Source organism: Myxocyprinus asiaticus, chromosome 38, assembly GCF_019703515.2.
Source record: "Myxocyprinus asiaticus isolate MX2 ecotype Aquarium Trade chromosome 38, UBuf_Myxa_2, whole genome shotgun sequence".
Classification (NCBI taxonomy): Eukaryota; Metazoa; Chordata; class Actinopteri; order Cypriniformes; family Catostomidae; genus Myxocyprinus; species Myxocyprinus asiaticus.
In genome coordinates, this window is record NC_059381.1 from 40,435,851 (window position 1) to 40,454,737 (window position 18,887).

The window sequence follows — 18,887 nt, forward strand, 5'->3', positions numbered from 1 at the left end:
CTGAAGAGGCCTTCAAGCCACAGTGTCTTGCACCCACTGTGAAATTTGGTGGAGGATTGGTGATTATCATCGGTGATGATCTCAGCTTTTTTTTTTTATAGAATAAAACAAAAATGTTCATTATACTCAAGCACATACCTATAAATAGTAAATCCAGAGAAACTGATAATTTTTTTCCAGAGCTGTATGTGTGTGTGTGTGTGTGTGTGTATATATATATATATATATATATATATATATACACACACACACACACACACACACACACACACACACACACACACACAGTACTGTGCAAAAGGTTTTGGCACTTTTGAAAAATGTTACATAGTGAGGATGCATTCAAAAATAATGACATAGTTTTCATTTATCACTTAATGTCATACAAAGTCCAGTAAACATAAAAAAGCTAAATAAATATTCGGTGTGACCACCTTTGCCTTTAAAACAGCACCAATTCTCCTAGGTACACCTGGACACAGTTTTTCTTGGTTGTTGGCAGATAGGATGTTCCAAGCTTCTTGGAGAATTTGACACAGTTCTTCTATCTATTTAGGTCTCAATTGCTTCTGTCTCTTTATGTAATCTCAGACTGACATGATGTTCAGTGGGGGGCTTTGTAGGGGCCATGACATCTGTTGCAGAGCTCCCTATGCTTCTATACTTATCTTTTCTATTTGCAAAAGTAATGTTTGGAAGTCTATAATTTACATTTCTTCCTACTGAAGATATACATAACCATCTAAAGACAAAGGCTTTTGTTAAACATCTTATGTGCCTAAGACTTTTGCACAGTACTGTATATACAGTTGTGCTCAAAAGTTTGCATACCCTGGCAAAAATTGTGAAATTTTGGCACTGATTTTGAAAATATGACTGATCATGCAAATTTAAGTCTTTTATTTAAGGATAGTGATCATATGAAGCCATTTATTATCACATAGTTGTTTGGCTCCTTTTTAAATCATAATGATAACAGAAATCATCCAAATGGCCCTGATCAAAAGTTTACATACCCTTGAATGTTTGGCCCTGTTACAGACACACAAGGTGACACACACAGGTTTAAATGGCAATTAAAGGTTAATTTCCCACACCTGTGGCTTTTTAAATTGCAATTAGTGTCTGTGTATAAATAGTCAACGAGTTTATTAACTCTTACGTGGATGCACTGAGCAGGCTAGATACTGAGCCCTGGGGAGCAGAAAAGAATTGTCAAAGAATTGTCAAAAGACCTGCGTAACAAGGTAATGGAACTTTATAAAGATGGAAAAGGATATAAAAAGATATCCAAAGCCTTGAAAATGCCAGTCAGTACTGTTCAATCACTTATTAAGAAGTGGAAAATTTGGGGATCTCTTGATACCATGCCAAGGTCAGGTAGACCAAGAAAGATTTCAGCCACAACTGCCAGAAGAATAGTTCGGGATACAAAGAAAAACCCACAGGTAACCTCAGGAGAAATACAGGCTGCTTGGAAAAAGACGGTGTAGTTGTTTAAAGGAGCACAATACGACGATACTTGAACAAAAATGAGCTGCATGGTCGAGTTGCCAGAAAGAAGCCTTTACTGCGCCAATGCCACAAAAAAGCCCGGTTACAATATGCCCGACAACATCTTGACACGCCTTATAGCTTCTGGCACACTGTAATTTGGAGTGACGAGACCAAAATAGAGCTTTATGGTCACAACCATAAGCGCTATGTTTGGAGAGGGTCAAAAAGGCCTATAGTGAAAAGAATACCATCCCCACTGTGAAGCATGGTGGTGGCTCACTGAGGTTTTGGGGGTGTGTGAGCTTTAAAGGCATGGGGAATCTTGTGAAAATGTATGGCATGATGAATGCAGCATGTTATCAGAAAATACTGGCAGACAATTTGCATTTTTCTGCACGAAAGCTGCGCATGGGACGCTCTTGGACTTTCCAGCACGACAGTGACCCTAAGCACAAGGCCAAGTTGACCCTCCTGTGGTTACAGCAGAAAAAGGTGAAGGTTCTAGAGTGGCCATCACAGTCTCCTGACCTTAATATCATCGAGGCACTCTGGAGAGATCTCAAATGTGCAGTTCATGCAAGACGACCAAAGACTTTGCATGACCTGGAGGCATTTTGCCAAGACGAATGGGCAGCCATACCACCTGCAAGAATTTGGGGCCTCAGACAACTATTACAAAAGACTGCACACTGTCATTAATGCTAAAGAGGGCAATACACAGTATTAACAACTAAGGGTATGCAGACTTTTGAACAGGGGTCATTTCATTTTTTTCTTTTTTGCCATGTTCTGTTTTATGATTGTGCCATTCTGTTATAACCTGCAGTTGAATATGAATCCCATAAGAAATAATGTGTTTTGCCTGCTCACTCATGTTTTCTTTAAAAATGGTACATATATTACCAATTTTCTAAGGGTATGCAAACTTTTGAGCACAACTGTATATATATATACACACACACACACACACACACACACACACACGTGGCCAAAAAAGTGGAATAATGTACAGATTTTGCTGTTTCGGAAGGAAATTGGTACTTTAATTCACCAAAATGGCATTCAACTGATCACAAAGTATAGTCAGGACATTACTGATGTAAAAAACAGCACCATCACCATTTGAAAAAAGCCATTTTTGATCAAATCTAGACAGGCCCCAATCACTCCAACACCTTATCCTTGAGTAATCATGCTAAATTGCTAATTTGGTACTAGAAAATCACTTGCCATTATATCAAACACAGTTGAAAGCTATTTGGTTTGATTAATGAATCTTAACATTGTGTTTGTGTTGAAATAGACTGGCATGTCTTAAGGTCAACATTAGGTCAAAAATGGCTAAAAAGAAACAGCTTTCTCTAGAAACTTGTCAGTCAATCATTGTTTTGAGGAATGTAGGCAATTGCAATGCTTGAAGATTTCATACAAAAGGTGAAAACTACAAAGACAAAGGACAACTGGCTCTAACAAGGACAGAAAGAGATGTGGAAGGCTAGATGTACAACTAAAGAGGATAAGTACATCAGAGTCTTTAGTTTGAGAAATAGACGCCTCACATGTCCTCAGCTGACAGCTTCATTGAATTCTACCTGCTCAACACCAGTTTTATGTACAACAGTAAAGAGAAGACTCAGGGGTGCAGGCCTTATGGGAAGAATTGCAAAGAAAAAGCCACTTTTGGAACAGAAAAACAAAAAGAAAAGGTTAGAGTGGGCAAAGAAACACAGACATTGGACAACAGATAATTGGAAAAGTGTGTTATGGATCTTAACCCCATTGAGCTTTTGTGGGATCAACTAGACTGTAAGGTGTGTGATAAGTGCCCGACAAGACACATCTATGGCAAGTGCTACAGGAAGTGTGGGGTGAAATTTCACCTGAGTATCTGGACAAACTGACAGCTAGAATGACAAGGATCTACAAAGCTGTCATTGCTGCACGTGGAGGATTTTTTGATGAGAACTCTTTGAAGTAGTTTAATAAGTTCTGAATTTTTTATGTATATATGTGTATATATCTCATATACATGCAGCGTAATGATGAAATTATGAAGCTTTAATATTTTGGTCGTTTGACATCCACCCTGTAAGAAAAGAAAAACAAACAAAAGAAAAACATTAAAAACACAGGTCACCAGTCTACTTGCTACTTGCAATGACTACAGTAATTTCAGTACATAGCAGCAAACTGATTTCTATTCATGACTCGGCTTAAACTGTGTAAATGAATCCAGCCCAATTAAGAAATAAAAAAAAATGGGTTGGCTAGTTCAAGTATATATTGGCCCAAATACTTTTTTTATTTTATAAGAATATAATAAAGACAAAGGTGGCATTACAGCTAATTTTATGCGACAGGATGTGAGAGTCTGTTATAAGAGTATTGCCGTGATTTCACCAGGAGAAAAACTTCACACCTGATCTTAACCTTGTGCGACCCCACGTCCACATGCATGGACACTGTATTTTGACATATGCAATGCAAAATTTCAATTAATAAAACTGACTGAATACTGTTCATAAGACTCCAGATTGTCATTTAAAGGGTTAACATCTGACGCACCGAGTCATGTGACACAACATATAGAGTTCTACTATAGATTTTTTACGATGTGACCAAGAGTTTTAGTGATCTCCGATCACGATCATTCAAGATTTTTTCCACCCACATTTCTTCCGCGAAGCTGATGGTCCACCACTATCCTTCCAGGTTTTAATAATGCGTTGAACAGTTCTTAACCCAATTCTAGTGATTTCAGATATCTCCTTAGTTATTTTCTTTGCTTGATGCAGGCCAATAATTTGCCCCTTCTGAAACACAGTAACATCTTTTCCACGACCACGGGATATGTCTTCTGACATGGTTGGTTAAGAAATGAGAAGCTAAACACTGCATCAGTAACAGTTAAAAAACATATTAAAAATGAAACATATTAATCACTGCAATAATGATCCAATCACAGGCTCTTAAGTATCTGCTTATTTAAATCCAAACTGCAACTTTTTTTTTTGGCCAGGCAGTGTATTTACTATGCATTTTCACATTGAGAATAATGGGTTCATCCAAAAGCTGAAAAATGTTGCTGAATGAAATGTTCAGTATCAGGCTGCAAATTATGTTTGGACCACTCAACATGTTTGGCAGACATGGGACAATGGTAATCCGTACATAGATTCTGAATTTTATAATGCAACATTTTATTTTAACATGGTTGGCAGTTATTGGATGATGCTGGACATTACTTTGAATAAGAATTATTTATTCAACTTTACAGAAAATCAGCTTTCATGTCTGTAACGTCTCAAAAACATGAATAACCAACACTCCTTGAACATAAACAATTTGATGAAAAAAAAAAAAATCGGACTTTCTATACCTTAGTGTTATTTAAAATTTCATAATGTAGTCTCGCTGTCCACATTTTTTTTAGTCTTGTTTATTAGGTGCTACTAGTTACAAATCAAAAAGGAAAACTGAAAATGCACATAACAGTCATGCGAGGTCTGGGGAGGTTAGCATGCTGATGGTTGGAAATTATTTTAAACAGGCACAATCTATAATTAGTATTTTACTTCTTTAGCTGTGTTTTTTTTATATGGGATGTAGGGCTGCAACCAACCATTATTTTGGTAATCGACTTATCAAATGATTATTAGATAGATAAAATCGACAAATTGGGCGATTGATGCAACAATTAATATAAACAACTCTAAACCGACAATTCAGCTTTTGCCTCTTTTGTTAAAGAGGTTGTTTTAGGCATGGACTAAATAACAAAAAAGACAAGAGGATGAAACAATCTTTTTAAAATACCTGGTCATAACCTTCACTGAAATACAGGTAAATACTGGAGATCAAGTATACTTGAGATTCAGATAAACAGCACTCTCGCTTGTGAGATGGATGCATTGTATATAAAAAAGGACAAAATGCTGGGGTGTCTGTTTAGATTCTCCAACATGCAAGTTTTGCTCTCAATGAATACCAGCTCTGCCTCTTATTACACAACACAGTTTTTTTTGCTTCTCATTTTGTATTTTTGAACAATTATTAATTTATTAAATTGATTAATAATTTTCCTACTTGGCTAAATTTCAGTCTTTTGTGTGCGCGTCTGGACTGTGGACTTCTGATTTCAGCTCTAATGGGATTAAGGTTTTTTTTTGTTTTTTTTTTTGTTTTTTTATGTACGACAACTAGCTTGGAGAAAGTAAATGCTGAGACTTACCCATCTGCCTCCATCTTCTTTCTCTTCTCAATGATCTGAAACATAATGAAGTCATGTTAAGTCCTGGAGAATGTTCATATATCTGAACATTTCCTGCACATTCACGCATGTTAAAATGACTGTTTACAAACTAAAAAGTCACACAGAATTCCCACAGTTTTTCAGAGATAATTTCCAGGACATTTTCAATAATGGTGGGAATAAAAGACAGCGATCGCACCCAAAAATAATACATTCTTCAATAAGGCTAGCTTCGTGCATAACATTATATGGCTATTGCATGTGCCACCGAGAAACATGACCTAAGGGTGTTCAATAGCATTGGGGCTTGCATTACACTTTCAAAATATAATAAGATTATAAGTCAAAAACTCCCCTGAACATAGAGCTTTCAGCTGCTATGATTGATTTCAGGGTTGGCGGTTCATTCTCAGCAAAGGTAAAATACAACCCCAAAAAAAAAAAAAAAAGTGAAATTGAAATTATTTTCCAGGACATTTTACATTCATTTTCTAGGTTCTAGGTTTTTTTCCAGGACGCGTAGGAACCCTGTCACAGATCGCAAACACTGTTTGCAGCTTCTATTTATCATTGTTTTTAAAGAGTATTATTCAACTATTATTAGCATGACTAGAATAATCTATTTTTACTACACAGCTCTCTGGAACACTCGATTCTGACTCTTGTCAATCACGCCCTATAGCCGTCTGATATTTCTGCATTACAACCACACATTCGGGGATAAAGTGATTTCAGACCAGTCATCCGGTTAAGGCAAGTCATCTTTCCTATTTCCTGTATCACTCTGTGACTTCTACAAGTAAGCTAATAATATATTTTCAACTCAAATCAATGTTTCATGTCCATTTCTTTATTTGGCAAGTACTCTTGTAAAAAGCGGGATAATTGTCAGTCAGACGTTCATTTTTGCAAAAAACAACAGAACTTTGACGCAAACCGGAGGTGGAATTCAGCTGTTTCTGGAGACTCCACAATTTCTTTCTTCTCACATAATAACATCATTTTAATGCAAACAATATTGCATGTCCATTTATTCATTTAGTAGGTAGTCATGTAATAAGTAAATAATGCACAGTCAGACAGTCATTACAGCAAAATTAACCCCTTTCAGTGTGATGCTGGTGGGTTTATTTTGCGTTAACAACTGGCTGACTGAACGTTATCCCTTACATAATGAATAATAACAGCTCTTGAACTCACAGCACTGATTTTCTTCCATTGACGGTCTAATTCGGCCTTCTCATTGGTCTCTTTAAAGCGACGAGTCTTCCTGCCCTCTGACATTTTGATGCCATACTGAAAGGCAGCCCTACAAACAAGAACAAAGTTATAAACATTCATAATCACTCTCAAAATAAATACACTGAACTGCACATTGATGAACTCAGAGTGTGTGTGTATTACTTTGGCAGCGCCTCTTTGTTGTTCATGTAGTCACTGTATTCCTCTTGAGTGTCAAAGTCCCAGCGGCCCAGAGGACCCTTCTTATTACCCTACACACAGACAGACATGCTCATGCACATGACTTATCAGAGAAACTACTCCATTACAACTAAAATTACTTAACTGATCCACAGAAAGAAACACTCACTTGGTCCATCTTGCTGTAGTCCACCTCTTCATCACTGTCCACAGCCAGATCATCCATTCTACAAACACCAAATAAAGATTGCTTTTTTTTGTAAAAGTCCAAAATCTTAATGGGTCACATTCACTAATATTTGCATTCAATCCGATTATTCTAAATAAGGGAGCATGTGCCCACGGTTAGAAATTAGCATAATAGATGGCAAAAAAAAATAAATCCCAATATTTTCTGCACAGCGCTCTCTGAAAATGCACTCTCAAGTTCTTTGAGTAAAGCCAAATGTACCATCTTCAAAACCTATACAGGCACCATTTGCCAAACCTATCCCAGATCGAAGTGTAACACACCTAATCTACGCTTCTCTAAAGTAAGTCTCATTCGAAATTGAATAATTAAGTTACCCTACAACAGTATAATATATAAAAGAGCCATCAGGAGTCTGTGATTTTTGTCTGAGTGGTGAGAGTTGGTTCTAATTTTTATCCTAAATTTTCAAACTATTAAGTGTGAACTTATTGATGAATCATATCTTCAACTGTACATGACTGAAGAGAACTTTGATTTAACCTGAGCAACAGAAACAGCACACTGCTAATTCCTTTATAACTATTATGTATGCAGCATTCATGAGCTCAAATTAAGAAACTACATGGAATATTTGCATTTTTAAAAATTCAATTTTCACACCTCAGGACCATTAAAATGATCTAGTGAAGGCAAAAGTTTGATTGAAAATGGTAATCAGTTACAGGGCCCAAGATAAACACTTTCCCTTATACATTCATAAAAATGTAACCTAAATTTTAACCTTGCAATACTAACACATCCAAAATCTGTTTTTCTCTAATCTTGCCTACAATTTTATTCAGATGGAACAATGTTAAGCGTATAAAGTCTATATTATGGCCCTTCTCTTTAGTTACATGTTTCTCAGCAAGACAAAGCATAAATGAGTTGACTTTGTTGATTATAAAAGGAGCAGTAGTTTTATCGTGTCGCCATTTGTGTGTCAGATTAGTAAATTTACATAGGTTTCACCCATGTAACCATCTTTATGAGAAGATCAACAAATATGCAAGAAAGCGTTTCCATTAAGTGATAAGCCTCTGCTCAATCTGACTCACGGAAGAGAGGAGGATGCGGCAAAGCCAATTTGTTTGCCATGATTCTAGAATTACTGTCTGTGAAAGACAGAATTACCGATTCCGATTTGGTTTGTTCATCTGTGTGGATTCATTTTCAAATTCCTACATGATAAAGTGAATAAATGTGTGCTGGAATCCCCCACATTATGAATCCTGAACGTGTGAGAATTATATCAATTGTGTGCAATACATGCAATCCCAAGTTGAATTTTAGGTTCTGATAGGCATAGATGTAGTTTGACTCACGTAGCAGGGTAGCATTCAGCGTAACTGTTTGACATCCCAAAGAAATCTCCAAGATGTTTCTTCTCCTCACATCTGTTTCCAGTGCTCACAGTTAAAGACAAAAACTACAAACTCTACATCTGCGGTGTCACAGGAACACTTCACAATTACAGGGCAATTACTATCATTCCTAATGGCAGATGACTTCATGGGCAACATCACCATAATGCAAACTCTTCAGGCATATGAGGCAGTGGTTGGGACATGACTGGTGCTACCAGTAGTCACTGATCATAAGAGATGTAATAATATTCCATCTGTTATAGAATATACTGATTAATCATAAAATGAAACCGCAATTAGTCAATTTGATTTGAACTTAGCCCATATTTTAGGCCACATTCACAAATAAACAGGACTAGTAAAAGATTATGGGCAGTGCAAAATATTCTGTTCTAAAGTGTAAAGAAATATTAGGCTGCACTAATTGTGTTTTCTTAATATTTATATAAATTTATTTTATTATTTTAGACTATTAATTTATAGACTATTTCTTAATAAATTTCATGTGAAATCTGTAATGCCTCCACTGCAGATCTTTGGCATTTTCCACACCTTGGTTAAGAGCAGGGTATGAAACGAAACTTTTTTTTTTAACATCAGCCACAGTTGCTGGTAAATGCTGAATTTTACCAGCCACTTCAATTTAAACTCGGAGCACATCTTGAGATGGTCTGAGATCATTTGCAGCGCTTGCATATAGAACAAAACCTTTTGTAGACCACCGACACAGAGAAGGCAGAAAACTCTTCATATGCGTGTTCTGTGAGAAGCATTCACGCTTTGCTCATGATTGCCATTAAACCTCTATATAAAAAAAATAAAAAAAAAACAGTGAATCAGACGCGCACATCTATGGCTTTTCTTTCGTCTGTTCTTCAAAATTTAGCGGTTTATTTTCTAACGTCTAAAGGCCTGTTCACACCAAATCTTTGATTTAGCGAGGCAAACCTCTGACGGAATGTCTATTTACACAAGAGTCCGTAAAAAATAATGAAACTAAAAACTATCACTCCTGTACAGTAGATGGCGCTGTTAAGGTGCTGTTGTTATACCAGTCTCCTGTCCGCACTCTTCAACTGTTAGAGATTCATATAAACGCTGTTAAAGCATTTATTTTCCTAATTTGGCATAACTGTTTCATCATGTTCTTTCCATGGTGTTGATGCATTTTGAGGAGTATATAATCTGTGTTTATGCGAGCGAGATGAGTTTGTTTGTTTGGTGTTCATTGCCATATCAGCTAAAATGGCTATTTCATGGCAAATACAGGTGGCAATCAAGAAATTCATTAATACAACACACCTTGCAAAAACAATACATAGAAAAAAGGAATACTATTCAACCTAGTACAGTAAATAAATTCTTTTTTAGATCCTTTAGTTACACTTTTGATAAAAATGCCAAGAGCTTTCCTGGGCACATTTTACAAAACAAGTCTTTCAAGGTCTTTCCTGAAAAGCATTGTCAAGTGAGATGAGTAAAGAGAGCTGTTGCATATTTATTTGCACATGTATTTTGCAACAAGGATATTTCAAATGGACTCCCGAACCCAACTTCTCTTTTTATAATGCCTGGATAATATAACACAAGGTAGAGTGATATAAATACACATGGAATAATGTACATTAAGAATACCAGTATAGTATTAAACAGAATGCATATATAAAAAATAATATAAAAGAAAATTCTGCTCATGTTTTTTTCTTTTTTTAAATTACTGCAATACTTTGTTATATTATCCTTGCAATAAAAAAAAATAGCAGTGTGGTACTTCAGTTTGTTTGTCTAAAACATTGCATGTAACAAATCTTTTTATGGGATATTTTACTACGAGCTTAGTGCAAACAAACTGCCGAACCTCGCTGCTTTTTTGAATGCCATACGAATATAACAGGCACAGTGATCTACATATTAAATAATGTACATTAAGATAAAAAACCATAAGCAGACTTTCAAAAACAGAACGGGTTTATGTTAGCAGTACAAAGAGTTCATAAACTGCAACTATTTATTTTTAAAGGTGCACTCAGTAATTTTTTCTTCATTAAAACAGTTTATCTCTTAAAGACATGAATTATAATTTTGCAATATATGTAGGAAATCATGACCACTCACATTAAAATGAAGACTCCAGTCATATCAGTAACCTTACATGTTAGAATCACTTGACCAGCCAAATACTACTCACTTAATCTGAGTAACCATCCTGTTATTTTACACTTTCACTCAATGATTAATCAGGGCTGACTGTGAATACGAAATGTCTACAATGGCATCTGAAACGGAAAACTATTTATTTTAAATGATGCTGCATCCAAGCCGCTAGGTGTCAGTGTAAGTCCAAGATGACACAAAGACAAAAGTTACTGAGTGCACCTTTAAGTATATAATTTTCAGGGGTGTGTATCAACTGCATGTCCAATGCCAGTGTTTGCCAGTTGATTAGCGCCACCAATGTGCTGGATTAAGCAGCTGCAGCAACTGACAAAAATCTCTTATCTTACTGGTCAATCAGTTTTCATTGCAGTCTGTAAAAAAACCTTCGGACTGTCGGCGGACGATTTGTCGGACCTGCTGTGAATAGTGCCATCAGAATGGTTTGTTACCTGTTTAAAAGCTCGTACGGAACGAACAATCGCACCGAAAAAAATGGGTTTGTTGTGGGCAGGCCTTAACTCCCTACTGCCATATCTTGGCAAAAAGCCAAAATGCACATATATTTTAGATTGCAGTTTCACTGGCAGTAGCAACAATCTGTCATCCAGTTTAAATGTGGTGGCCTACAACTGCTCAAGTGATTGAAACTGATTGAAAGTGATGTTGCTACTCTCAAACTTTCAAAGTGCTACCTAATATAGATATGTAAGCAGCTGCATCGATAGGCACGTAGGAAAGGAGAATGTGACAATATAAAGTCGTATCGATATTTTGGACACAGCCCTGTGAACGCTGACATTTGCAGTCATGTGAAGGATATGATTCCTGTCCTTGCCAATGAGTGGTTCCAGCAAACTTCTCATTGATCAACTTGATCTGGTCCTTTACGGAGCCTGGACCTGAAAGAAAACAAGAATAGAGCAATGAATCACTCCACAGGACTGAACTTTAACATTTAAACAGAGTTCTAACAGCTAGCTCACCCAAAAATGAAAATTGCCATCACTGACTTACACTCATGTCCAGTGTTTAAGTAATTAATGCAATCTAATTACTTTTAGTACAAAAAGCAGTAGCGCAATAACTTTGAAATTCTTGTAATCAGATTAGACTTTCTAATCTGACTTTCAAATAAATTCATTACTTTCAATTACTTCACTTGGGTTCCACATTTTTCTAAAATAATAAATATGAAATATAGCTGCAAGCAGCGATGATGTGCCCAAGCACCATGGGTCCATTTCAACCCGGTGGCTTTCAGAAAACAATGCAAGGTGGACATGCATTTGGCATTTGATGTTATTCTAAACAATTTTGAAGCAATTTGAGTAAATATCAAAACGGCCCTAATAGTCGTCACATAAGTTTATTACCAGTGCTAAGATCCTTGAGAAGGCGGTATTTATTCAAATACAATACCACCTCTCAGAAAACAATCTGATAACAAACTTCCAGCATGCTTACAGAAAGGAAAACTCTACATGCACAGCTCTAGTGCAAATGACAGATGACTGCTATAGGGATCTGGATAATAAAATATGTGGAGCAGTTCTATTAGATTTTACGGCATCATTTGATCTTATTGATCACAAGTTTATTCTTGAAAAGCTTGAGTGTTATGGATTTAGACCATCAGCAGTTGCCTGGATGGAAAGCTATCTGGTAAATAGATCCCATGAGTATTCCTTAATGGAAGCTACTCAGATAGAATGTCTGTGGAAGCTGCCTAGGACAACTTATGTATTCCATTTTTACAAATGATTTACCTTTTGTTCTAGAAAATGCTAAATCAACGATGTACGCAGATGACATTGACAACGATGTATGCATTTGCAACAACATCTGCTAACCTGACTGCTATCTTGAACAGGGAGCTAGATATTATTGTAAAATGGATCTTTGAAAACAAACTGATACTTAACTTATCTAAAACAAAGTATATTATTTGGTTCAAACCGTTCTTTAAGACTTGAGCCAGAGCTTGAACTTGATACAAATAAAACACCCATCCAGCAAGTAAAGGAAACTAAGCTATTGGGCATCACCCTTGATAACAAATTATCCTGGTCAAAACACATTGACAACATTGTTAATAGAATGGGCACGGCATTAGCTGTAGTAAGGCGATGTAGAAAATATTTTACATCTGATACAATGATACTTGTACTAAGTACTCTTTTTCTCTCACAGCTTGACTATTGCCAGATAATTTGGGCTAATGCCACAAAAAAAGATTTAAGCAAACTAAAGCTAGTACAGAACAAGGCAGCATGCACTTCGTTTGACACAAATACTAATAGTATGTATTTAGGTCTTAACTGGTTGAAAGTTGAAGACAGGATGATCGCTGCAATTCTACTAGCAATATGGAAAGTTTTACAATCCAAAATCCTGACGTATCAGTACAGTCAATTAAAACTAAATTTAGAATCATATACATATGCCACCAGACAGGCAACAAACAGAAGGCAGGTTTTCACTCCCTAAAGCAAAAACCAATTTCCCTAATCGTACAGTACTATATAGGGCAATGAATACATGGAACTCACTACCGCTGTTACTGACTAAACACAAATCAAAGATTAAAAGGCAAATAAGGGCACACCTTGGATCATCATATTCATAGGATGTTATGCATATGGGGATTTGTAGCTTTACTTTGCTGGGACCTCAGCTGAGAGAGTCATTAGAGTTTGTTTTTCTTTATACATATACATGCACATATACTCAGCTATACATACATAGCAATGCAATTTGTATAATATTTGTCCTATGTTGGATACTTGTGTTAATTGTAATGTTAAATATATGTTCTTAAATGTGTTGATTTGGTATGGATTGTAATGTTTAATGTATGTTCTTAAATGTATGTTTTTTATATGTGGACCAAAGGAAGAACAGCATTGCTCTAGGGCACAGCTAATGGGGATCATAACAAATAAACAAATAAGAGGACTACTTTAAAGTCTGTTGTAAGAGCCACACTTCCTGCTGCCAGGTGGTGGCGCTATGAACATGACGCATAAGTCAAATCCATGTGATTAGCCCCCAAGACTAAAAATACATCTCAATTTTGATTTAAATCACACATAGCACACAGAAGATAGGAGACACTTCCTGTTTCCCATTTTTTTGCCATTAATTTAATGCCTTGCCATGGCAACACCGTTTGATACATCAAAATATGTTTGAAATGTAGCATCTTCAATGTCTTGGCACAATATTTTCTAAATGTGGTGATGGTCTCATGAATAGTCCTAGGAAGAATATTTAAAAGTTCAGAGACTGCAATATTCAAAAAATCCAAAATGGCCAACTTCCTGTTGGGCGGACCTAATGACTATAATTAGGAAATTTGTTCGGCCTGATGTGAACTATATGAACCAATTCTGGTGACTGTAGGTGAAAATGGGGGTGCTACAGAGGCCGTCTTACATGCCCATTTTCAAGGGGGTGCTACAGAGCCCCCCCTGCAACTTTTGCCCAGCCCTAATGGCTGACAACTGTGATGTGTGAGCAAAATTTCATGAAATTGTAAGCATTCCAAGTGCCTCAAAACATCCAAATATAGGAGGAAAGGAATAATAACATCAGCATAATAAATTTTATAAATTTACATCAGCAGTGTCTTGACATTATTCTAAAGAATTTTGAAGCAATTCACATAAACACAAGAGGGACATTTCAAAGTCTGTTAAAAGTGCCATACTTCCTACTGCCAGTTGGTGGCGCTATGACCGTGACCCCTAATAGCTGCATCAATGTGATCAAACCTCATTACCAAACATACAGCTGAATTACATAATGCACACAGAAGATATAAGGCACTTCCTCTATTCCATTTATCGCTATAAATTTATTGTTTCGCCATGGCAACACCGTTAAAAATCTAAAAAATCTGTTCGCAATTTAACATCTTCAATGTCTTAGCATAACATTGCCTAAATTTGGTAACAATCATATGAATCTCCTAGGAGAAGTATTTAAAAGTTCAGGCCAAACATTTGGCTCAAATTTGATGTAAATCACACAATGAATGCAGAAAATATGAGTCACTTCCTTTTTCCCATTTGTTTTACGTTAATTTATTGCGTCGCCATGGTAACACCACTCGATATATCAAAAATCAGTTCGCAATTTAGCATCAATGTATTGGCATGATGTCGCCCACATTTGGTACCTGTAAAATGAAATCTCTAGAAGTATTTCAAATTCCAGAGCATGCATTTTTCAAACAATCCAACATGGCCGACTTCCTGTTGGGAGGAGCTTATGACTATCAGCATGAAAGATGTCCAGCTTGATGTGATCTATATGTGTACAAAGTTTGGTGACGGTAACTCAAAAGGGATGTGCTACAGAGACCCCCGAACATGCCCATCTTCTAGGTGGCACTACAGAGTCTTCTCTACATGCCCATGTATGAACTTTTGCCAAGCCCTAATGGCCGACGATGCGTGTGCAAAATTTCATGAGTTTTTGAGCATGTTAAGTACCCCAAAAGTACCGAAAACCTTGAGGAGGAGGAGGAGGAGAAAAAGAAGAATCCTTAGAAGAACAATAGGGCATCCGAGTCTGCACTTTCAGTGCTTGGGCCCTAACAATCCATAGAACAACAACAGGGCCTCTGCATTTTCAGTGCTTGGGCCCTAAAATACTAGGACTGGGTATATAAATTTTCTGATTGATGGCGATCTTCATTTGAACAATCTCGATATTGATTCTTAAATCCCAAGAGTGATCTTTAAATCTGTGCACAACTCTGTTCTTCAAAAAGAGAAAAATCGCTTGCATTTGCAAGCAAATTTCGCACTGTCAAAATCCATGATTAGCCACTGGTTGGTGTTGGGCCTCATGTATTCAGACAGAAGACAAAAGGCAGGCCTAACACAGTTGTAAAACCTAACTCAGGCCCCCACATACCAGGTCATAAATCTTACTGATATAAACCGCACCAAAATCAAACAAAGGGAGTCCAAAACAGACTACAAATCCCATGAAGCCTTGCTCACTAAAGGATTGAACTCTCAACTCCTATTGGATGAGGCACACGACAGAACACACCTCAACCATGACATCATCAGGAGTAGAAATACCTCTGAAATGCTTCCGGGATTTGCTTCCAGCAACTTTGCTTGCCGTGTGTAGACGCAGCTCATCGCTGCTCTCAGGTGCAGCCTCGTGGCACAAGGAAGTAACGTCCGACTTGAAACTGTGGTCATACAATCGCCATCTCGCTGGACGAGTTGAGATTACTCTGTGTTCCACCGAACACTCTAACAGATCCGAAGGAGACTGCCAAGCAATCCGCATCTTCATCCGTTTGCCTGCAGAACTGAAGAGATAAAAGATTTGTCTTCCATCTTCAATCAAGTCGACGTCACTAATTTCTCCGCCAGCCCGCCGAGAATCAGCAGCCGTACCGCCCACCGACAGAGCAAGGAAACGGCCTCCTGTCATCATCCAAGCCTCGAGGAACCGAGTCTGAGTTAAAGGACGGATGAACACACATTCTGCATCCTCATGCGATTCAAGTAAGAGGTTTACATTTGGGCAGAGATAGAATATTATAGTGTGTTATTCTTGTGTATCAAGGTTATTGCTTGTACAGTTTACGGACCGCCATGTCCGCTCATTATTAATACTCAGGGTATTAATTAACATGAATTTGATTTGCTGTATTTTAGTCCAACCACATTGGGCTGTTGTGCATTTCCGCCATCGCGGGTGAGACCGGCAAACTGAGTTTATCCATTAAAGAATCAAAGAACGCGGGATGGTTTACGAGCCGTCCACCACGTATCTGAGTGATAAACTAACAGCTGCTTTCTCTCCCACGATCGCGAAATCGGCTTTGGGGCCGTCACTTAATTCTCTCTTTCTCTCTCGTACTAACCACACACACGCACGCACGCACGCACACACGAAATGTTCAGATTTCACTCACCAGTAACAGCGTAGTATAGTGATGAAGTATTCAGCAGCAAGATCCTTTCACTGCATGTTGAGAATAACATTTTATTTTGACTCATTCCTTCTGTGTGTCTAAAGACGAGATCCATGCAATCCATTTGCTATTGAATAATGTCTCTTTTAGTACCTATTCTTTTCTTTACAGTCAGTTGTGGACCAAAAAAAAAAAAAGAAACATTTAATTCTAATCATTCATAGCATGGGTAAGTCAAAGCCATTCGAGTCCTCCATTAATATGCGGTCGTTTACAGACACTCTACAGAAATACCGGTTTAGTAACAAAATATTATATATGCAATATAATATCACATTTATTGATGGAATTTTAAAAAGCTAAAATGTGACAAATGATGAAAAACAAAAAACATCATTAGTAAAATTTATATTTTCATAATGTACCTAGTTAGAAGGCCCCCTGTATAATTAACAGCATTAGCTGGGAGAGAATTTCCTTAATATGTAAGCAAAAAAAAAATTTGAAATATTCCCATATGAATCAATATTGAATCTAAATAGTAATCGAATCGAGAGATTGTGAATCAGAATCGGGAAATTGTATCAATACAGAACCCCATAAAATACATTAAAATTATGTAAAAATCTGTTTGCATTTCTGAAAGAGCTGAAGGGTGTCCCCTAACAAGTCATTGAACAAGAAGGAAAATACATTACTTTGAATTTGTTGAGCAGAAAAGCAAGATTTTCTTTGAAAAGAGTTTTAGAAAGTAACTTAAGTAATTAGTAATGTGATTAATTTTATTTTTTTTTAATTAAAGCAATCAGTTAAGTCAGTATTTTCACTAAAATTTCCATTTAGTAATTAATAATTTGTAGTGAATTACATTTTTTGTGTTTAGTAACTTATCCAACACTGTTTATGTCGTTCCAAACCCGCAAGACTTGCTTTCATCCATGGAACACAAAAGGTGAAGAATGTCCTGGTCGCTCATTTTCATGCAATTACAATAAATTAGGACCAGAGCTTTTCAGCTTAAAAATGGACAAAAAGTGATCCATATGACACAAGAGGTATATTGTAAGTGCTCTGAAGCCACAGGACAGCTTCATGTGAGATTGAATAATGACTTGTTAAATAAAGAATTTGGGTCTGTTCCTCACACCAGTGACAGTATGACTTCAGTAGACTTGCAATATGCATAAGTCATATGGATCACTTTTCTTTTTTATGTCCTTTTTGATACCTGCATTGGTCCTTATTCACTTGGATTATTTGGAAAAGAGCAACCAGGATATTCTTCAAAAATCCACCTTTGTTCCACAGAAGAAAAAGTCCTATAGGTTTGGAACTACAGGGTGAGTAAATGATGACAGAATGTTCATCTTTGGGTAAAGTATTCCTTTAAGGTTTACGCATAGGACTTTTGTGCTTTTGTTCTCACAAAATGCTTAGTTACTGAATCCAACTAAATTTAAATGAGGAAAACCAAACACATACCTTTAGCGATGTCCATGGCCTGAGTAGAGACAAAAATATCACACATTAAAGTGACATTTACAGATTTATTCATTATAGAACTTCATAGATTTAGAATTTTAGATGTGCATGAATAGTTTGAGCAGAGGTGAATGTTTTCTTTAAAGATGGACAAATGATCAGCTGACCTCCTCATCAGCACGAGGCTTCTCAAAGTAACTGTGTCGTCTTTTCTCTTCATCCCGATCTCTCTCTCTCTCCCTCTCTCGCTCACGATCCTTCTCTCTCTCTCTCTCTTTCTCACAGTAGCGCTCCTTCTCGTTGTCTCTGCTGCTTTTAGAGGTGGAGGGGATGTAGTCTCCTATGTCATCGAAGATGCTGCAGACACACATTCAAGACTGTTTAGAAGCTCCATTGAGATAAACTCAATGAAATAACTGATAATTTGTAAACTTACCTCAGGTCTGCCTCTAGGGCTTTCTTCTCATCCAGACGCACTGAACACAGAGAACACATTCCAGGTTAGTCTTATGTTGCACAGAAAACTGGACA

At 36.9% G+C, this 18,887-nt stretch overlaps 1 protein-coding gene across 2 annotated transcripts in view; it reads right to left on the reverse strand.

Moving 5' to 3' along the window:
* Positions 1-2,518: 2,518 nt before the first annotated feature.
* Positions 2,519-18,887, reverse strand: part of LOC127429135 (protein Red-like) — a 42,478-nt gene continuing 26,109 nt past the window's right edge. Inside the window, exons 11-20 of one of the 2 annotated variants that reach the window (XM_051677980.1) lie at positions 18,793-18,832; positions 18,524-18,713; positions 18,357-18,375; positions 11,748-11,826; positions 8,729-8,809; positions 7,341-7,398; positions 7,154-7,242; positions 6,950-7,058; positions 5,729-5,763; positions 2,519-3,583 (exon numbers count right to left, since the gene is read on the reverse strand). In XM_051677980.1, coding sequence (XP_051533940.1) covers positions 3,556-3,583; positions 5,729-5,763; positions 6,950-7,058; positions 7,154-7,242; positions 7,341-7,398; positions 8,729-8,809; positions 11,748-11,826; positions 18,357-18,375; positions 18,524-18,713; positions 18,793-18,832 — 728 coding nt within the window. In that variant the 3' untranslated portion in view covers positions 2,519-3,555. Of the gene's footprint in view, positions 3,584-5,728; positions 5,764-6,949; positions 7,059-7,153; positions 7,243-7,340; positions 7,399-8,728; positions 8,810-10,300; positions 10,342-11,724; positions 11,827-18,356; positions 18,376-18,523; positions 18,714-18,792; positions 18,833-18,887 lie in introns of those variants that run through there. The other variant, XR_007895235.1, reaches the window with a different exon arrangement.